The 19971-nt window shown below is 38.9% G+C and overlaps 2 protein-coding genes across 2 annotated transcripts; both read right to left on the reverse strand.

Annotated features, from left to right (window-relative positions):
• CXCL10 (C-X-C motif chemokine ligand 10) lies at positions 1-2366 on the reverse strand. Its single transcript, XM_004329672.4, has 4 exons — positions 2216-2366; positions 1576-1702; positions 1256-1345; positions 1-829 (listed from the first exon to the last, which is right to left on the reverse strand). Exons 1-4 carry the CDS (start codon positions 2274-2276, stop codon positions 796-798), a joined length of 312 nt encoding a protein of 103 aa, XP_004329720.1. The 5' UTR covers positions 2277-2366; the 3' UTR covers positions 1-795.
• Positions 2367-16593: 14227 nt separating this feature from the next.
• On the reverse strand, positions 16594-18892 carry CXCL11 (C-X-C motif chemokine ligand 11). The gene is made up of 4 exons (XM_004329673.4): positions 18742-18892; positions 18019-18145; positions 17838-17910; positions 16594-17613 (listed from the first exon to the last, which is right to left on the reverse strand). Exons 1-4 carry the CDS (start codon positions 18800-18802, stop codon positions 17572-17574), a joined length of 303 nt encoding a protein of 100 aa, XP_004329721.1. The 5' UTR covers positions 18803-18892; the 3' UTR covers positions 16594-17571.
• Between the last annotated feature and the right edge of the window lie 1079 nt (positions 18893-19971).

Raw genomic sequence — 19971 nt, forward strand, 5'->3', positions numbered from 1 at the left:
TCGTAGTTATAATTACTTTATTATGTTTTGGTCTCGAAACAGTTAAATAATCTTTCTTAATATTTCTAGGAGAGAACATTACTTTTATTTTGAAAAGCATTCAGCATATTTGTCTTACATAACATGCAGCACGTATTTAAATTTTAAAATTTCTCCCATTGCAGTACTTAATTACACAAGTTATTCCATAAACACTGAAAACAATATAAGAAACATATACATCTAAGAATTCTACTTTGTGTAGCCTTTGACTAAATAATACTGTCTTCACATACAGTTCCAGATACTTCTAGCTGCTTCTGTGTATTTGGAATTATGTATATAACACCTGGAAGAATATGGGCCCCTTGGAGGGATGGCAGTAGAAGCCCGTGGAGTAAAGATCTTTCTTTAAAAGGCAGATTGTATTATTGCTTTGAATACCTTTTAGTTATTTGAGATTCTAAGATCCCTGAGAAGCCCAGAGGGGTAGGCCCCTTCATAACCCCCTTTAGAAGATAGAAAAGGTGAGGAAGCTGTCAGTATCAGGGTTAGGGCTTGGCACACTCATGAAGAACGTAGCACCTCAGCATAGCTTATGGTATAGTGCCAGGGCAGAGTTACTACCAAACACCTCAGGATGATGAGCCATCTACCGCCCTGCAGGAGAAGTAGCAACTAATTTGGTGACTGTGGTTGGTCACCTTTTAGGAGAACTGCAATCCACGGACAATTAGGGCTTGACATATACTGTGTGTAGGGGAATGACGGCAGAAATAGCTTCTCTGTGGTCCATCCTTATCGGTCGTGCAGTGATTATGCCTCTTTCTGTGTCTGAGATCTCTTAGACCTGTAAGAAGAGAAGGAGAGTGTAAATGACTCTGACTTCAGTCTGAATTCTGCTTGGAACATGCTGAATTTATAGATAGGTGAAGTGGGTGGTTAGCTCTCCTGCTGCTACGCAATGATTGTGGGTTACACGGGATGCTTTTTTAAGGCCAGGAAAAGCTTGGGGGAAATTTGGCATCTTTGCTTGGATAGTTACAGCTCTGCTTTAAGGTTAAAGTGACCTATTGACACTTCTAGACAGTAATCAGGGTAACTTTTGATACCACACAAGGTGACACCTCAGTATATAAATGGAGGTAGTGGAAGCATGGTGGTAACACCGTTTTCAGCCAAGAATTCCACAGGAAAGCCCTATGCAGATATTTCTAACATCACAAGATCAACATTTCTTAAAGAGCAGTTCTTCTGCAAGCAATAGCAAACCTACCTTTCCTTGCTAATTGCTTTCAGTAAATTCTTGATGGTCTTAGACTCTGGATTAAGACATCTTTTCTCCCCATTCTTTTTCATTGTGGCACTATAGAAGTAAATAGGAATGAAAATATTTAAAACAATATTGGGCAGATAAAACAGACGGAATATACAGTTTTAAAGTCAGACATTTAGGTTTCACTTTAGATGTTTCCCTTTGCTGTACAGAAGTCTTAGAATCATCACAAACCCTTTACTGATTTTTGTAATCATCATCATGTATTTAATTGTATGATTACAACCAGGGAGGTGATCATTAGGTGGGATTTTACTCACATGATCTCAACACGTGGGCAAGATTGACTTGCAGGAATCACTTCAAGTTTTTCTAAGGACCTTGGATTAACAGGTCGATCACTGATCTTGATACATGTACAGCGTGTAGTCCTAGAGAGAGGTATTTCTGCAGGAAAAGAAACAGGTACAGCAGACAACGTTAGCGCAGTTTTCATTTTAGGCATTTAATGTGGATTGGGTAGTACTTAGCTGAACCTGTACCTCTGTGTAATCACATACTCAATCTGTGATCATACAGCTCTGTATGATTAATTAGTTGATTCTCTGAAAGAATGGAATTGCAACTTGTTGATTGTAAGATCATACCCTTGAGCCCAGGTCATATAGTTACTTAAGTTAACTAAGGAGATACCTGTCTCATCTTCTTTCTCCTCCTTCCCTCACATTTTCTCTGTCTGTCCCTCTTCCTCTTCACTCCCACCTTCCTCCTTCTCTCTTTCTTTTATTCCACTTGCTTCTCTGACTGTAAACTCTGACCAGAAGGAATCTCTGCTCATTTACCCTTCATTTAAAAGGCAGGCTGTAAAACTTTTGCAAATACATTATTTCTGCACTTAAAGAGTTTATACGCAGTCCTATTTCTGATCTTACAAATTCAATATCCCTTGAAGTTCCTTACCTTGAGTTCCTCTCAGAGTCAGAAGGATAAGGCAGAAAATAAGAACAGCACTTTGGTTCATGGTGCTGCAACTGAAGGTTCTTCTGTAGTAGGCTCAGACTGCCTGAACAGTTGAGGAGTGTCTCTGAAAACATCGGGCTAGGTTGCAGTATTTATTTGCAAAGGCACTTTCCCTCTCCAACTCTGATTGGATAACATTACAGTTGACTTAGGAAAACCTGTGTCTGTTCCTTGGGGAAGTCCCGTGTTGCAGAATCAAAGGTATTATTTGTATTTATTGTGGCTTCTGAGTTATGGAATTTCCCTCCACTTCCTTTGTTTCAGTAAGAGTGAGCTACGTTTCAGTTTCTAAATCATGAGCTGCTTCTTGAAAAACATAACTTTACTGCAAATATAAATAGTTTTTAAAAAAATGGAGCTTGGATTCTCATCTCGTACCTCCTGAAAAATGCAAATGTCAACTTTAACTCAAGTTAAAGTCTTAAACACAGTTTTAAAACAAGTAAGCCTTAATATTTTGTTTTGAATCCATTTAAATTTGCAGGAGTAAGGCACAAATAGGAATATCTTACATTTATTCACATTTTATGGGTTTCAGAGATGTTGTGTACTTTCTCATTTTATTTCTACAGTAATTCTGTAAGAAGGTAGGAAATCATTTTATATGTGGAAGAATAATATTCAAGGTTAGATAACTATGTTAGGTCATACAAAGGTTGCCATCCATTTATTCTAACTATGATGCTTTTCTTCCAACATTTATTTTAAATTTTGGTAATACTTTCAGAGGCTAGATAATTTTTTAAAATTCCACAGTAATAGTAATTTTTCAACCTCTGGAGGTAAATCTAATTTTTGGAAACAATAGTTTAGCGAAGCACTTCAGTGTTTGATCAGTATTACAGAGTAATAGGTTTGGTCTTCTTGGACAAGGTCAAAGATACAGAACTGGCAAGGTTCAAGGAATTCCAGAAGTGCTCTGATTTTTCATAACATCATTAGAATAAGTGAATAGCTTCCAACATAATTATTTCTAGGGAAAACACTACTCATTTGGTTATCTGATTTCTGGTATGTTATTAAACAAGTTTCATGTATTATAGTCAGTCCCTGAATGAAAACATCATAAGACAATATCCAGAATGGAGTAAAGAAAGGATTTGTAGCTATAGTAGAGTTATTGCCAAAAAACGAAAGATGCTTTTTGAGGAAATAAACTTAAAAGAGGGGCATAAATAGAGACGGGAGAACAGAATGGAAATAGAGAGGTTGATTTAAGCTGGGTACAGCTCTAAGAGAATGTCACATGGAAAGCAAAGGCAAAAAAGTGTTAGCCTTTGAGCTGGTAACATTGATAACTGAAATAAGCACAGTTTGAACTGGGCAAATAGGGCCAAATAGGGTCGAAACTTGGCCTCTTATCTTAGCATTCAGTAGTACTTGGCTGACACCATCAGTAAGAAGTAGGTGATACTCATGTAGTATAACATGTGTTGGAAGTTCACCAATATCCAAGGGTTATATAGTCTGGTTGTGTTCTTTGCAAGTGATTGGCAACAGGGGATACAAAATGAAATACTATCCTAAATGCGGGCATCAGATGCAGGTGATACTTGGAACCTAGGAAAGTATTTGGGAGGTCTTTTCATAGTCAGCTAGGCTGCAGCAATGTAGGGATAGTCCAGGGAAAGGTAGGTCTGCCATCCTAGGGTTAGACTAGTGTACCTGGCAGATACTGGCCTACAGCTTGGCATAGAGGCCAAGATAAAAGCCCGTATCTGAAAACTGGACACACATAAGACTTGGAACCTCAGGTACAGGAGATCCGTCATCAGAGCAGTGAGGTGTTGCTTGGGGAGGTGGAAATTGCTGGATCCCAGGTTGGTCTGTTCCAGGGATTGGGTAGAGCTAAGCTTCCCAGTAGGTAAGTCAGTGAGGGGACTTAACTGTGGGGAAACTGGAAGCTCAGAAGGAGGGGAAGTGAGGCAGAGACTGATAGAGCCGAGAAGACTTTCACTCAGTAAAAAGGCCTTCTTCTGATGAGGGAAAGGTTTGTGCAAGACAGTGACGTGGAGGGGCCCTCCCACGGCTGTTTGTGCAGAATAAAAGTTGGACTGTGAGTAAAAATGCCAAACATTTTTTGGGGAAATGTCTGACATCACGGATGGAAGAGGCACTGAACAGTTCAGCATTAAACAATAAAAAGGTACATGGTGATAATTTTACTTTTGTTAGTATCTCACTTCTCATCTAAGGTGCTGTCTATATAGCAAAGTAAAAGGAGAGTTGAGTAGATGCCTGCTAGTGGATTGTTGTTGATGAGAAAATATTTCTTATTTGTTTAATTGATTTTTAATTAAGTATTACATAGCGTTAACTGTATGCCAGGCGTTGTTTGAAGTGCTTTATGAATATTGACTTACTTACTCCTTAAATAGTGACTCATGTTACCCAGTAACTAGCTCTAGAGTCCATTTTCTCAACAACTTTGTTATGCTGCCTCTCAGAGAGAACATTGTTGTTCATTTGGATTTCTGATTTCCATTCTATCTTGATTGGCTGAAGTCATCTTTTTTTTTTTTTTTTTTTTTTTTGCGGTACGCGGGCCTCTCACTGTTGTGGCCTCTTGCGTTGCGGAGCACAGGCTCCAGACGCGCAGGCTCAGCGGCCATGGCTCACGGGCCCAGCCACTCCGCGGCATGTGGGATCTTCCCGGACCGGGGCACGAACCCGTGTCCACTGCATCGGCAGGCAGACTCTCGACCACTGTGCCACCAGGGAAGCCCTGAAGCCATCTTTGATGTTATTTTGATGCCTCAGTAATTAAACACCTAGAAAAGGTTTAAGGTGTATCTATCTTACACTGAATTCATACTGAAATGAAAAATGCTGTAGTATATATATGTTAAACACATATATACAGATATACACGTGTTAGTAAACAATCACATAGATACACATTTATTTACTTATAGTATTTTTAAAAGGTAGTTTCCTTGCCTAAAACAGACCATGTTCAGTTGGATTCATTTCATTAATTAATTATTTTAATTAATTAATTAATTTTTGGCTGCATGGGTCTGCATTGCTGCTCATGGGCTTTCTCTAGTTGCGGCGAGCGGGAGCTACTCTTTGTTGTGGTGTGTGGGCTTCTCACTGTGATGGCTTCTCTTGTTGCAGAGCACGAGCTCTAGGCACGTGGGCTTCAGTAGTTGTGGCGCACGGGCTCTAGAGCGTAGGCGCAGTAGTTGTGGCGCAGGGGCTTAGTTGCTCCGTGGCATGTGGGATCTTCCCGGACCAGGGCTTGAACCCGTGTCCCATGCATTGGCAGGAGGATTCTTAACCACTGCGCCACCAGGGAAGGTCCCAGTTTAGATTATATTGAACATTGTGATCCTGAGGTTTTCTGACTGGGGAAAAAAGGCATTTATTTCTTCCTAGTTCTGATATTTGTATTCTAATTGTGTTAAAATATGTAAATTTTGTTTCTTTAAGAGTTGGGTTTTATTGCAATTTTTAAAACACTGCAAATAGATTTAATCATTCAGCACCTTGTTATTTCTGCAATTAGACAATTCCTCGGTTATATTCATCAGCCTACTCAACTTCTCTTTCATCAGAAATATAGCTGTCTCCCACATTTTTTTATATTCTTATTTTTAACTGTTGTGACTTGCTGAATCATTATAAATTATCTTTCTTTGTCTCTACTGACAATTTTTTGTCTGGTATATTAAATATAGCTAATTCAGCTCTCTTCTGGTTACTGTCAGCATGATATATCTTTTTCTGTTATTTAACTTTTAACCTGTTTATGTCAGTGAATATAAATTATGCCTCTTGTAAAAACTGTACAGTTGGATCATACTTTTTAAAAATCCATTTTCCAGAGAGCAGCCAATATGGCAGAGTAGAAAGACCCTGAGCTCACCTCTTTTCATGAGCACACTAAAATCACAACTATCTGGAAAACAGCCATCGATGAAAAAGACTGGAACCTACCAGAAAAGATCTTATACAACAAAAATATAAAGAAGGGACCACAATGAGATGAGTAGGAGGGGCGGACTTGAGATAAAATCAAATCCCATACCCCTTGGAGTGCAATCCACAAACTGGAGAATAATTATATTGCAGAAGTTCTCCCATACAAGTGAGAATTCTGAGCTCCACGTCAGGCTCCCCAGCCTGGGGGTCTTGCACCAGGAAGACGAACTGCTAGAGCATTTGGCATTGAAGGCCAGTGGGTCTTAATTTCAGGAGCCCCACAGGACTGGGGAAAATAGAGAGTTTACTCTTAAAGGGTGCACACAAAATCTCATGTGCACTGGGACCCAGGGAAAAAGCAGTAATTTGATAGGAGCCTGGGCCAGACCTACCCTCTGGTCTTGGAGGGTCCTAACCATCAGCAGACAGGCTGCCTAAGGACTTTCTGAGTCCACAGCCACTGTTAGACATGCCTCTAGACATGGCCCTGCCCACCAGAGGGCCAAAACCCAGCTTTACCCAGCAGTGGGCAGGCACTGGCCCTTCCCTCCAGTAAACCTGCACTAACTTCTAGACAAGGCTCACCAACCAAGAAACAGACACCAGGCACAAGAAAACTACAATCCCACAGCCTATAGACCCAGCCTGTCCACAGCAGGCCAGATCCTACCCTGACAGCTGGGTCCTGGCTCTGTCCACTAGCAGGCCAACACAAGCTTCAGGATACCCTCGACCCCCAACTGTGTCAGAAACTGGGCCTGTGCTCCACAACGGGAGAGGCCACAACAGTGAGAGGCCCACGTACCGCAAAAAAAATAAAATAAAAAATAAATAAATAAATAAATAAATAAATAGATGTGGTGCATATATACAGTGGAATATTGCTCAGCCATATAAAAGAATGAAATAATGCTATTTGCAGCAGCATGGATGGACCTGGAGGTAATCGTATTAAGTGATGTACATCAGACAGAGAAAGACAAATATCGTATGCTATCGCTTATATGGGGAATCTAGAAAAAAAAAATAAGATATGCATGAATTTATTTACCAAACAGAAACAGACTCACAGACTTAGAGAACGAACTTATGGTTACCAGGGGGGAAGGGTTGTGGGGAAGGAATAGATTCGGAGTTTGGGATTGACATGTACACACTGCCACATATATATATGTATATATACACACACACATATTTATTTGTTTTTGGCCGTGCCCACGCGGCACGCAGAATCTTAGTTCCCTGACCAGGGATCAAACCTGTGTCCTCTGCAGTGGAAGTGTGGGAGTCTTAACCACTGGACTGCCAGGGACGTCTCCACACTGCCGTATTTAAAATAGATAACCAACAAGGACCTACTGTATAGCACAGAGAACGGGGCTCAATATTCTGTAATAACATAAATGGGAAAAGAATTTGAAAAAGGGTAGATACATGTATATGTATAACTGAATCACTTTGCTGTATACCTGAAACTAACCAACATTGTTAATCACCTATGCTCCAATATAAAATTTAAAAACCCATAGTCATCATGTCACTCCTCTGCTTAAGACCCTCCAATAACTTACAGTTATATTTAGAATTAAATCCAATTTTGTATGCTGTTTTACTAGGTCCTCTATGATCTAACTGCTACTGATTTCTCCAGCTTCATCTCACACTGTTCCCTCTCAACCACTATACTCCAGTCACAGAGGCCTTTTTTAAACTAGCAATTTTCTGTATCTCCCCCTGTTCTTTGTGTTGGTAGTTCCTTCTGGATGTTTGGATTTTAGCTAAATATTGTAGTACTTTCTCTTACCAAACAATCTAGAGCAGCATGACCTTATTTTAATTCTCTGGCATTTCTCACTCTCTGATATTTGCTTAGTTTACTTTTTATTTTTTTAATGTCTGTTTCTTCACATTCAAATATAAGCCCCCAAAGAGCAGGGACCTTATCAGTCTTATTCAGAGCTTATCCCCAGCAACTAGAGCATCACCAGGCATATGGAAGGTATTCAGTAAGTATTGGATGGATGGATAGATGTATAAATTTTTCCAGACTTTAAGCAACGGCACAAATAAGAGTTATACATCTTCAAAAAGAACTTCCATTGATTCATCACATTTTTACATTAGGACATGGGTATTACTATTTCCTCTAGCTTTAGGAACCAAGTTTAACCTAAGAAAACTACAGTTTCCCCAGAAGTTAGCATAGATTCAGATAGGTAGAATCAATATAGGTATTCTCAGCTAGCCATAGGTCAAAATCTTTATTCCTAGGACTATGGGGTAAATATATAAAGGGTGGTACACCTAAACACTTTTAAATTATTCATTGGAGGTTCTCTGCAATTATGCATTGAATGAATGCAAGTCTCTTCAGTGCATATGGCATATATGTTTGTGGGTGGTTTTGGAAGCAGAAGAATGAGGAGGGTTGTACTTGTTCTCATTATTATGTCTGTACTTTGTGTAGGGAACCAGGCTAATCTCAGGGGATACTGGGGGGATAAGATCCATTGTCTGTCCTTGATGGGACTTGCATTCTAATTGGAAAGACCAACAAATATGAAACAATAAATATCAACAAAAGAAACTGTATGATCAGTGACAAATGAGTGGTATAGACAATAAATACTATGGGGGCTCATAGGTGATTATATTCATTAAGACCAGGAGTGCTCAGATGAACCTTAAAGTATGGATTGTACTTAAGACAAGTGGCCAGGAAGGGAAAACGTATGCAGTTAGAGAAGTGTCACCAAAAATGGTATCGAGCAATGCCAGCCAACCAGTCAGGCAGGTTGGCACAGTCTCCTAGGGATGGTAATACCTTGTTAGGATTCTGTAGTATCTGGTCCTCAGCTTTACAGGTCCAGAAACTGCTGAAACGGAAAACCTGCAACCCAGGATACTGTACTGAGCAAGAGTACCGTTTAGGATAGAAGGAGAAATAAAAAAAACTTCTCGGACAAGCAGAAACTGAAAGAATTCATCAATACTAAACATACCCTACAAGAAATGTTGAAGGGTCTTCTCTAAACGGAAAAGAAGTAGAATCTAAGGGAAAGAGAGAATGCCAATAAGAAAGGCAAATATAGGGCTTCCCTGGTAGCTCAGTGGTTAAGAATCCGCCTGCCAATGCAGGGGACACGGGTTCAAGCCCTGGCCTGAGAGGATCCCACATGCCGCGGAGCAGCTAAGCCCGTGCGCCACAACTACTGGGCCTGCACTCTAGAGCCCGCAGGCCACAACTACTGAGCCCGTGTGCCTGGAGCCCGTGCTCCGCTGCAGCGGGGGCCACCACAGTGAGAGGCCTGTGGGCCACAATGGGGAGTGGCTTCTGCTCGCCGCAGCTGGAGAGGGCCTGTGCGCAGCAGTGAAGACCCAGTGCAGCCAAAAATACATAAATAAAATAAATTTAAAAAAAATGTTTAAAAAAAAGGCAAATATATAAGAAGGATTTAAGATTACTTAAATAAGCCAGTATGTAGATAAAAAGACAAAAAAAATTGTAAAAGCAGCTATAACTACACTAAACAGTTAAGGGATAAGCATAAAGATGTAAAATACGACATTCTAATCATCCAGGGTGAACATGTCCTCAAAGAGTTAATTCTGCTAACCAAATCTACAAGAATCTAAGATGCAAATTAAAAAGACAGTTTATTCATTCTTTTTTTTTAATGTGGACCATTTTAAAGTCTTTATTGAATTTGTTACAATATTGCTTCAGTTTTATGTTTTGGTTTTTCGGCCATGAGGTATGTGGCATCTTAGCTCCCCGACCAGGGGTTGAACCCGCCTCCCCTGCATCAGAAGGTGAAGTCTTAACCACTGGACTGCCAGGGAAGTCCCAGTTCATTCATTTATAACGAAGACCTTCCAGTATCTGGAATGATTGGGTCTGATAACCAAGCCACACTTTTCCAGTAACAGAGTACCTGGGAAGTTGAATTAGTTATCAGATAGTTTTCTGGTGAAAACAGAATCAAAACAAAGGACCATTCTCCTCTTATTTTGAATAGGGATCTGCTCAGGAGAGAAACCTTATAAGTGTGATCAATGTGGAGAAGAATTCAGAAAAAAATCAAACTTCAGAGACAACAGGAAGCCAATTATTACTTGTTATATCCACAGCCAACCTTACCTGAATGACTTGAATAAAAATTAAATTATAACTCTTTTAAAATTTATATTTTAATTTTTGCCAGGCTTTTGATATATTCACTTTTAAAAAAATAAATTTATTTATTTATTTATTTTTGGCTGCGCTGGGTCTTAGTTGCTGTGCACAGGCTTTCTCTAGTTGCGGTGAGTGGGGGCTCCTCTTCGTTGCAGTGCGCCGGCTTCTCATCGTGGTGGCTTCTCTTGTTGCAGAGCATGGGCTCTAGGCGCACAGGCTTCAGTAGTTGTGGCTCGCAGGCTCTAGAGTGCAGACTCAGCGGTTGTGGCGCATGGGCTTAGTTGCTCTAAGGCATGTGGGATCTTCCTGGTCCAGGGCTGGGACCCCTGCCCCCTGCATTGGCAGGCGGATTCTTAACCACTGCGCAACCAGGGAAGCCCATATTCACTTTTTAGTGTTCACTGATCTGTGTCTAGTTTTGAAAGAAAACAGGAATCAAGGAAATAGTCCATCTTTAGTTTCGGTTTCATTTGCTGTTGGTTTAAGACTCTAACTATGGCATCAGGCCAAAAGAAAGAGTCTGCCCTAGCAGACTTGTTACAGGCCCAGAAAAAAAGCTTTTCCGAGAAACTAATGTGCTTAGAGGAAATTTCCTAAAAAGCGAGCTGGAGGAGTTCAGTGATTTCTGTAGACTGGGAATCCCCTCAGCTGATTTACATTACACCTTGGAAAGTCTGGGAGAGGAGGGCAAAGCTTTGCTTTTCATAGTTTTGACTGAGTTGCAAAAAGATTCTCTTAGCTAACAGTGTGGGAATACTGGCTACATGCTTGTGAGTTACCGATGTGTCTCCTCGTTCACAACCAGGGCAAAGTTGGTGATGTATACTTAACATCATCCTGCTTGGCAAAGCCTGAGAATAGCTTCTGTTTGTATGCATGTTCAGATCCTGCAGCGTTTTGCTTTTCTCACACTTGATGGCATGATGAGATGGGCTGGGAATCTACAGATAACAGTATATAGTTTTGTGTCTCACTTGCTCTGTGGTCTTGGACAAACTGTTAGGTCTATCTATGCTTCAGTTTTCCTACTTTCAAATATGCACTGTGGTATCTAACCTACATTAGATACTCTAATTCTAAAGTATGACAGAATTCTAAAGATGACAGATTATTAAAAAAATAATTATTATTAAAAAGTCTAAATGAAGTTTTCACTGGCCAGCATTTCAAAAATATAGCCAGCTCTCTGGCCAAGTATCAGCTTATCTCCTGGTGCAACAGATAGTATTTTCTCTCTGGATGATGTAGTTATTCAGGTGATCAAATGTGTCTGTTAGTCTTCAGCATTGACCAGCCATAGCATGCCTCTCCTGGTGGAACTGAGGGCTGGAATCATGCAGCATTTCCCTCTTAGGAAAGGGCTTATTTAGGTAGCCTGTTTTATCTTTGATGGATAAGAGTACACTGTGAATTTACAAAACAAGACACAGATGCCCATTTTTCACTTCTCTTCTTTATGCTATATAGGTCCTAGCCTGAAAAAAAAAAAAAAAAAACAAAGGAAGAAAAAAAGAAAGAAAGAAATTCAAGCCATAAGAATTGGAAGGGAAGAAATAAAATTTTGCATAGAAGATTTTCTGCATAGAAACCCCCCACCCCCCATTTACTAAGTTTTAGAAATAACAGAATTTATCAAAGTGGATACCTAGAAATTCAATGTACTATGCTTTCTACATCAGTAACAAAAGAATTTTAATGTTATTTTATAAAAAATTTACAGAAGCAACAATAAGTACTTAAAAACATAAAATACTTAGGAAGGAATGAAACTAACAAAAGGCAAGACTTATTTGCAGAATATGCAGATGACTTTTTCTAAAAGAATGTCATGTAAAATAATGTTGAGATTCAATACAGAAAGATTACCCTTTTGATAAAGTTAAGCAAAACTAAAGTTAAATAATACTTTGTTGAGCTGTGTGTATATAAATAAAACTAATTTTAAAAAGCAAGGGAGTGATGGGTACACAACAATGTGAATGTACTTAATGCCACTGAACTGACACTTAAAAATGTTTAAGACAGGGACTTCCCTGGTGGCGCAGTGGTTAAGAATCTGCCTGCCAATGCAGGGGACAGGGGTTCGATCCCTGGTCCGGGAAGATCCCACAGGCCGCGGAGCAACTAAGCCCCTGAGCCGCAACTACTGACCCGCACGCCTAGAGCCTGTGCTCTGCAACAAGAGAAGCCACAGTAATGAGAAGCCCGTTCACTACAACAAAGAGTAGTCCCAGCTCACCACAACTAGAGAAAGCCCTCGTGCAGCAGCGAAGACCCAACGCAGCCAGAAATGAAGGAAGGAAGGGAGGGAAGGAGGAAGGAAGGAAGGAAAAAATGTTTAAGATAGTAAAATGTTATGTGTATTTTACCCAAATATTTTTTTAACATCTTTATTGAAGTATAATTGCTTTACAGTCTTGTGTTAGGTTCTGCTGTATAACAAAGTGAATCATCTATATGCATACTTATATCCCCATATCCCCTCCCTCTTACGTATCCCTCCCACCCTCCTTATCCCACCCCTCTAGGTGGTCACAAAGTACGGAGCTGATCTCCCTGTGCGATGCAGCTGCTTCCCACTAGCTATCTATTTTACATTTGGTAGTGTATACATGTCAATGCTACTCTCTTACTTCGTCCCAGCTCACCCTTCCCCCTCCCTGTGTCCTCAAGTCCATTCTCTACATCTGTGTCTTTATTCCTGTCCTGCTCCTAGGTTCATCAGAACCTTTTTTTTTTTAGATTCCATATATATGTGTTAGCATACGGTATTTGTTTTTCTCTTTCTGACTTTCTTCACTCTGTATGACAGACTCTAGGTCCATACACCTCACTACAAATAACTCAATTTCGTTCCCTTTTATGGCTGAGTAATATTCCATTGTATATATGTGCCACATCTTCTTTATCCATTCATGTGTCGATGGACATTTAGGTTGCTTCCATGTCCTGGCTATTGTAAATAGAGCTGCAATGAACATAGTGGTACATGACGCTTTCTGAATTATGGTTTTCTCAGGATATGTGCCCAGTAGTGGGGTTGCTGGGTCATATGGTGGTTCTATTTTTAGTCTTTTAAGGAAGCTCCATACTGTTCTCTATAGTGGCTGTATCAATTTACATTCCCACCAACAGTGCAAGAGTGTTCCCTTTTCTCCACACCCTCTCAGCATTTATTGTTTGTAGATTTTTTTGATGATGGCCATTCTGACTGGTGTGAGGTGATACTTCATTGTAGCTTTGATTTGCATTTCTCTAATGATTGGTCATGTTGACCATCTTTTCATGTGTTTGTTGGCCATCTGTATATCTTCTTTGGAGAAATGTCTATTTAGGTCTTAATGTGCATTTTTGGATTGGGTTGTTGGTTTTTTTGATATTGAGCTGCATGAGCTGCTTGTAAATTTTGGAGATTAATCCTTTGTCAGTTGCTTCACTTGCAAATATTTTCTCCCATTCTGAGGGTTGTCTTTTTGTCTTGTTTTTGGTTTCCTTTGCTGTGCAAAAGCTTTGAAGTTTCATTAGGTCCCATTTGTTTATTTTTGTTTTTATTTCCATTTTTCTAGGTGGTGGGTCAAAAAGGATCTTGCTGTGATTTATGTCATAGAGTGTTCTGCCTATGTTTTCCTCTAAAGGTTTTATAGTGTCTGGTCTTACATTTAGGTCTTTAATCCATTTTGAGTTTATTTTTGTGTATGGTGTTAGGAAGTGTTCTAATTTCATTCTTTTTTTTTTTTTTTTTGCGGTACGCGGGCCTCTAACTATTGTGGCCTCTCCCGTTGCGGAGCACAGGCTCCGGACGCGCAGGCTCAGCGGCCATGGCTCACGGGCCCAGCCGCTCCGCGGCATGTGGGATCTTCCTGGACCGGGGCACGAACTTGCATCGGCAGGTTCCCTGCATTGGCAGGCGGACTCTCAACCACTGCACCACCAGGGAAGCCCCAGAATCCCCATTTTATACAAAGTAAAATTCAAGGTTGTTTAGCTAGACATTTGATGTCCTTCATACTCACTTCAACCAAAATAATTTAATGATTATTTCCAAAGCTCACCTTATACTTTCCTACCATTGTGCCTTCCTTCATGACATTCCTCTGCTGTAAATTCCTTTCCCCCTAGTTTCTATTGCCCTTCAGTCATTGTATTCTTAAATATTTGTCAAGGGGTCTGATATCTGCTAGGCACTGTACTGTGGGCTAGGACTAGAGTAGCTTTCTTATTGAGCTTACACTTGTGAGAGAGGAGATATTAAGTACAGTAATACTTCTTTACTTGCAACAGATAGTGGCATGAAAAAGTAGAGTGTTCTGAAAACAAATAGGACACCTAATCTAGTTGAGATTGAAGGGGTTGTTTCAAAGATGACCACTTGGAGAAAATGTCACTTAAGCTGAGATCTTATTGATGAATAGGCATTAACTTAATGAAAGAATGGGCTAAGGGAATAGTCTGTGCAAATGTACTGAGGTGGGAAGGATCTTGGCTCAGGTATGTTAATTCATTCATATGTTTATTTTGCTGTGAAGAAATTTAAGTTTTTTGTTGTTTCTCAATAATAATGTACTGGTCTATGCTACTTTACTTTAAAAAATAAATATCTCAATCATATGTTTATTCTATGATATATAATATAGATATATAGTTCAAAAAATACCAAATTTATCATGTAGCTCTTACTCAGTGAATTTTTTTATTTTTAAAGATACTCTTAAAAAATATCACTGTAAATAGTCAAATAATAGATCCAGGTTTTAAAACTATCCAGGGAATTCATCTAGAAGTCCTATTTCTATGTAGAAATTTATATAGATTTGTGATATATGCATATGTAATATTTATACTACATATCTATATTATATATCATAGAATAAACATATGATTGAGATATTTATTTATTTATATACTAATCCCCTAGATAACATTTTGGTTTCTCATTATTGCTTGTAGGCACCAGTCAAAAAGTTAGTCAGTAGGAGGGCCTGTTAGGTTTTAGGCAGCCTACTCTGCTATTTACTTTTCTGTCCATTCCCTGATCTGGTTTATGGTTGGCTCTTTGATATCGATGAAAAGGATACACCAAAGATGCATTTAAATTGTTCTTTTGTTTTCAAGTAAACAGAAATACCTGATTTTTGGTAATTCTATAAATATTTTCATTTTTCAAATGTATAGTTGTCTACATAAAGAGTGATGTAACAACTAAGGTTTTTGTTTTTTTTTAAACATCTTTATTGGAGTATAATTGCTTTACAGTGGTGTGTTACTTTCTGCTTTATAACAAAGTGAATCAGTTATACATATACATATGTTCCCATATCTCTTCCCTCTTGCATCTCCCTCTCTCCCACCCTCCCTATCCCACCCCTCTAGGTGGTCTCAAAGCACCGAGCTGACCTCCCTGTGCCATGCGGCTGCTTCCCACTAGCTATTTTACGTTTGGTAGTGTATATATGTCCATGCCGCTCTCTCACGTTGTCACAACAGCTAAGGTTTTTGGATACACTCAGAGAAACCAATTCTGGCTAGCTTCAGCAGGAAAGGAATTTAATTGGTAGTTGAAGAAGACACAGGAAGACTGAAGAATCAGACTTGGAAAATATACAAAACCTAAGGGTGCTAGGTGGCAGGAAGGACTATAGCCAAAGTCATGCTACGGGAACGTGTTAGGAAGCCTCTACTATCAGACTTACACTGTTACTACTGCCACTTTAAATATTTCTTACTAATAGCATCTTTGTGGTGCTAGCTGGACTTCAAAGTCTAGGGTAGGAGTGGTCTGGCTGAGATCTTGTTCTGGCTGCCAGGGAGGAACTTCTTCCTTTGGCTTCTACCTTTTGGCTTCCCACCAAAGCTCACATAATAAGAAATTTTCCCTGAGTAAGAAAGGAGTTTGAGCCTAGGAAGACCCTTTAAAAAGAGATAGCTGTCCTTCACAACTGCTCATTAAAATATATTTCAAAACAATTCTGTGTGATGACAGGTAGCTGTATGCCTCTTGAAATACAAGGTAAAATTGTTCAAGGCATCTCACATTTCTTGAAAACATATAATTATTTCTGTTTTAAGAAGGGTTGTGGTAGATTATTAGAGAAAAGTTATTTTCTTTTCAAAGTGAAGCTATCATAGATATCTCTAAATTTTATAGTACAGGCATGACTAAAATAGATTAGATATGTATTTTTCTAAGAAAAAGAATCACAGAAAGTAAAGGTGATTGCCAGATATGCACATATATTTATTTCAACATTTTTCTTTGGTAGAAAAAAGCATTTCATATATAAAATGTGTTCAAAACATTAGTATAATTTATAACAGTAGATAAAACCAAAATTCACGGTAAACACATACATCCTAATTGCTTCAAAATATCTCAATGAAAAAAAAGGGTGTTAAAAAAAATCAAGGGCTTCCCTGATGGAGCAGTGTTTAAGGATCCGCCTGCCAATTCAGGGGACACGGGTTCGAGGCCTGGTCCGGGAAGATCCCACATGCCGCGGAGCAACTAAGCCCGTGCGCCACAACTACTGAGCCTGTGCTCTAGAGCCTACGAGCCACAACTACTGAAGCCCGCGTGCCGCAACTACTGAAGCCCATGCGCCTAGAGCCCATGCTCCGCAACAAGAGAAGTCACCACAATGAGAAGCCCGCGCACTGCAACGAAGACCCAATGCAGCCAAAAATAAATAAATTAAATGAATTAAAAAAAAATCAAATCAAGACCAGAGCTACTAATTCTGTTATGAAATATTTGCACTCTTACCAGTTACCTTTAGCTTATAATTGTCTTTATAGTACATTTCATGAATTATAGCCGTTTTTATAAAACAAGATGGTGTTTAAGGACTTTTTCCAATTTTTAGGAAAAGGAATGTGGATTTGCATAAAAAATACTTAGGGAATGTTCATGGATGCTGTTGACTTATGAGTCATGGTCTTGATTTCAGTAATAATACATATTGTAATATAAAATATAGGTCAAATACAGACAGATAACTTTTAGAGACAGAAATGTTTTCATAGCCACAGCAGAATAGTTACAAGCATCAAATCTCCTAGAAAGTTTCCTAACCTAGAAATGCATGAATGTTCATTACAACAGGCAGGAGAAAGTCAGTTTCCTATTGCAGAATTCTTATCATGTCAGTAGTCAGTTACACTTGTTCTAGGTTTTCAAATCCTCCTTTCCAGGACTTCATACTTTTTGATATTTTAAAAAATTCATTCTTTTAGCTTTCTGTAATGAGAAGATGAGAGTTTTACCACCTTGGGCTGTTCTTGTTTCCCAGTGATTTAGCAGTTGACATGCAAAAACATACAGCTAATTATAACCAGAGACCCCTTATCAAAACATTTACACAGGATCATAGCAGAACAATTCTGCAGTTGTCAATTTTATTTTTTCAAAAGATTTGTCTTGGATAAAACAGATTATAAAATGGAAGTAATCTGGCAACCTACCTTGATTATAACTTTTGCTTGCTTTGAATTGGTATTTAGGCATCTTTGTCCTTTATGTGTTTTCAGGGTGATACTGTTAAGGGAAGATCCAAAACAGTCTTAAATTTTGGATGGAAAAACATAAGAAAAACAAAGCAAAAAAGCCACCACCATTGTTATCTTCAGTGAGTCCATTACTTACATCACTTCTATTTTGTCACAGTTATTACTTGGGTAAATTATGGAGACTTTCTGAATATCTGCCACTTTCACTGCTTTTACTCCAGGGTGTGTGCAAAGACACCGTCCCCCTTTGAACATGGGGAAGCCTAGAACAGATCATAGCATCAGTTACTAATACATCTGATTGCAATCATATAGCTATGATTTATGTATAACCTTGATTGAAGAATGTGGACCAGGTTTTCATTAAGGCTAAAGATAGTAATTTGTCAAATAGCACTCAACACTGCTGTTACTGGGAAAGGAGCTTCAGTAAGAAGTTGATGATCTTCTCTTTAAATTTGTAAGCAAACCATTAAAGAATAAGGGGAAGAATGAAAGACGTTTATTGGAGATCAAGCTTATTTGCCTCTTGCTTTTATGCTCAAGAATTTTTCCAGAAAGCTAATAACATTATCTCATATAAAATCTTCTTAGCAGACATTTAAAACTGTTGCTAAAGGCTCTTGCCAGATTTTGCAGCCAAATAAGAAATTCTATTAAAAATGTATCATCTCTAGTTTAAATAATCATCTCTAGTATTTTAAACATTTCCAGTATTCTCTGCCAAACCTATCATAACTTCTAATGTGTGAGGTTAAATAAAAATTTACTGTATCTTTTAGGATAAAAGTGGAAGAAAAGACATTTGAAGCATTAGAAAGGAAATTTATAGGTTGAGAAGTTAAAAAGTACCATATACCTTGAACAATTGTAGCACAGAATATCACAGCCAGGACTGTAGCCATGCCCTTTGTATTCATGTTTGTCTGTTGCTGCTGCTTTGGCTTTGATACTCTTCTTGGAGGGAGTAGAAATGCTGATCATGGAAGAGAAGTCTTAATTGGCATATATAAGGCATTTTATACACCAGCAATCCTCTTACAGCAATGGGAATTTCCCTCCTTGAGTCATGTTCCTTTTTCCCAATAGTTTCTATTTTGTTCTCATCTAAATATTACTGTCCCTTCCTTTTGTTACAGGGTTGAAAATAATACGAATGTGAAAGCACTTTGTAGATAGTAAAGTGCTGTGTAAATATAGAATAGAGTATACCCACATGGGAACCAGCCTTAAGGTAGCATTTCCTAGAAATGTATTTAATTATTGGACTACCCTGGGCAGTGAAATTCTGATTGCCATTCATTCTTCCATTCAGGAGTATTGTCTTCCTATATTCAGTCCTTTCACTCTCCATCCTTCACATAACTATATAAAAGATCATTCTTTTAAAAAATTATAAATTTTTGGACCTCCCTGGTGGCACAGTGGTTAAGAATCTGCCTGCCAATGCAGGGGACATGGATTTGATTCCTGGTCCAGGAAGACCCCACATGCTGCGGAGCAGCTAAGCCCATACTTGACAACTACTGAGTCCGTGCTCTAGAGCCCACGAACCACAACTACTGAGCCTGTGCGCCACAACTACTGAAGGCTGCATGCCCTAGAGCCCATGCTCCGCAACAAGAGAAGCCACGCAATGAGAAGCCCGTGCACCGCAACGAAGAGTAACCCCCGCTCACTGCAACTAGAGAAAACCTGAGTGATGCAATGAAGACCCAACACAGCCAAAAAAATAAATAAATAACTAAATAAAGTAAAAAAATATATATACTTTTTCTTTTGCTTTTAAGTCCAAACTCATATGTAAGGCCTATTTTATTTGACATCAAACGACCTTTTATTTCACCTTGTTTATATTTTGCTGACTATAATTGCATGTCTGAAGAAGTTTCCTAAACAGCTGTACTTCTGAATTTATATACATTTCTTTTTGCATGTTTAGCAATTTTTACATATATATATATACGTCTCAAGCACTGTTATTTAGTACATAAAGCTGTATGAGTTGTGGATTTTTAAAAAATGATTGTCTTTTCTAATGTGATGTTTTTATTTCTTGGATTCTACTTCCACGTAACCCGTTTTCTTT

This window comes from Tursiops truncatus, chromosome 5 (genome assembly GCF_011762595.2).
Source record: "Tursiops truncatus isolate mTurTru1 chromosome 5, mTurTru1.mat.Y, whole genome shotgun sequence".
Lineage (NCBI taxonomy): Eukaryota > Metazoa > Chordata > Mammalia > Artiodactyla > Delphinidae > Tursiops > Tursiops truncatus.

Coding starts and splice junctions, on each gene's coding strand:
- CXCL10 (XM_004329672.4), bottom strand. CDS start 2,276: ATGAACCAAAGTGCTGTTCTTATTTTCTGCCTTATCCTTCTGACTCTG. Junction 1,703..2,215: donor GACTCTGAGAGGAACTCAAG/GTAAGGAACTTC, acceptor CTTTTCCTGCAG/AAATACCTCTCTCTAGGACT. Junction 1,346..1,575: donor TGCCCACGTGTTGAGATCAT/GTGAGTAAAATC, acceptor TTACTTCTATAG/TGCCACAATGAAAAAGAATG.
- CXCL11 (XM_004329673.4), bottom strand. CDS start 18,802: ATGAATACAAAGGGCATGGCTACAGTCCTGGCTGTGATATTCTGTGCT. Junction 18,146..18,741: donor CTGTGCTACAATTGTTCAAG/GTATATGGTACT, acceptor GATCTGTTCTAG/GCTTCCCCATGTTCAAAGGG. Junction 17,911..18,018: donor TGTGACAAAATAGAAGTGAT/GTAAGTAATGGA, acceptor TTCCCTTAACAG/TATCACCCTGAAAACACATA.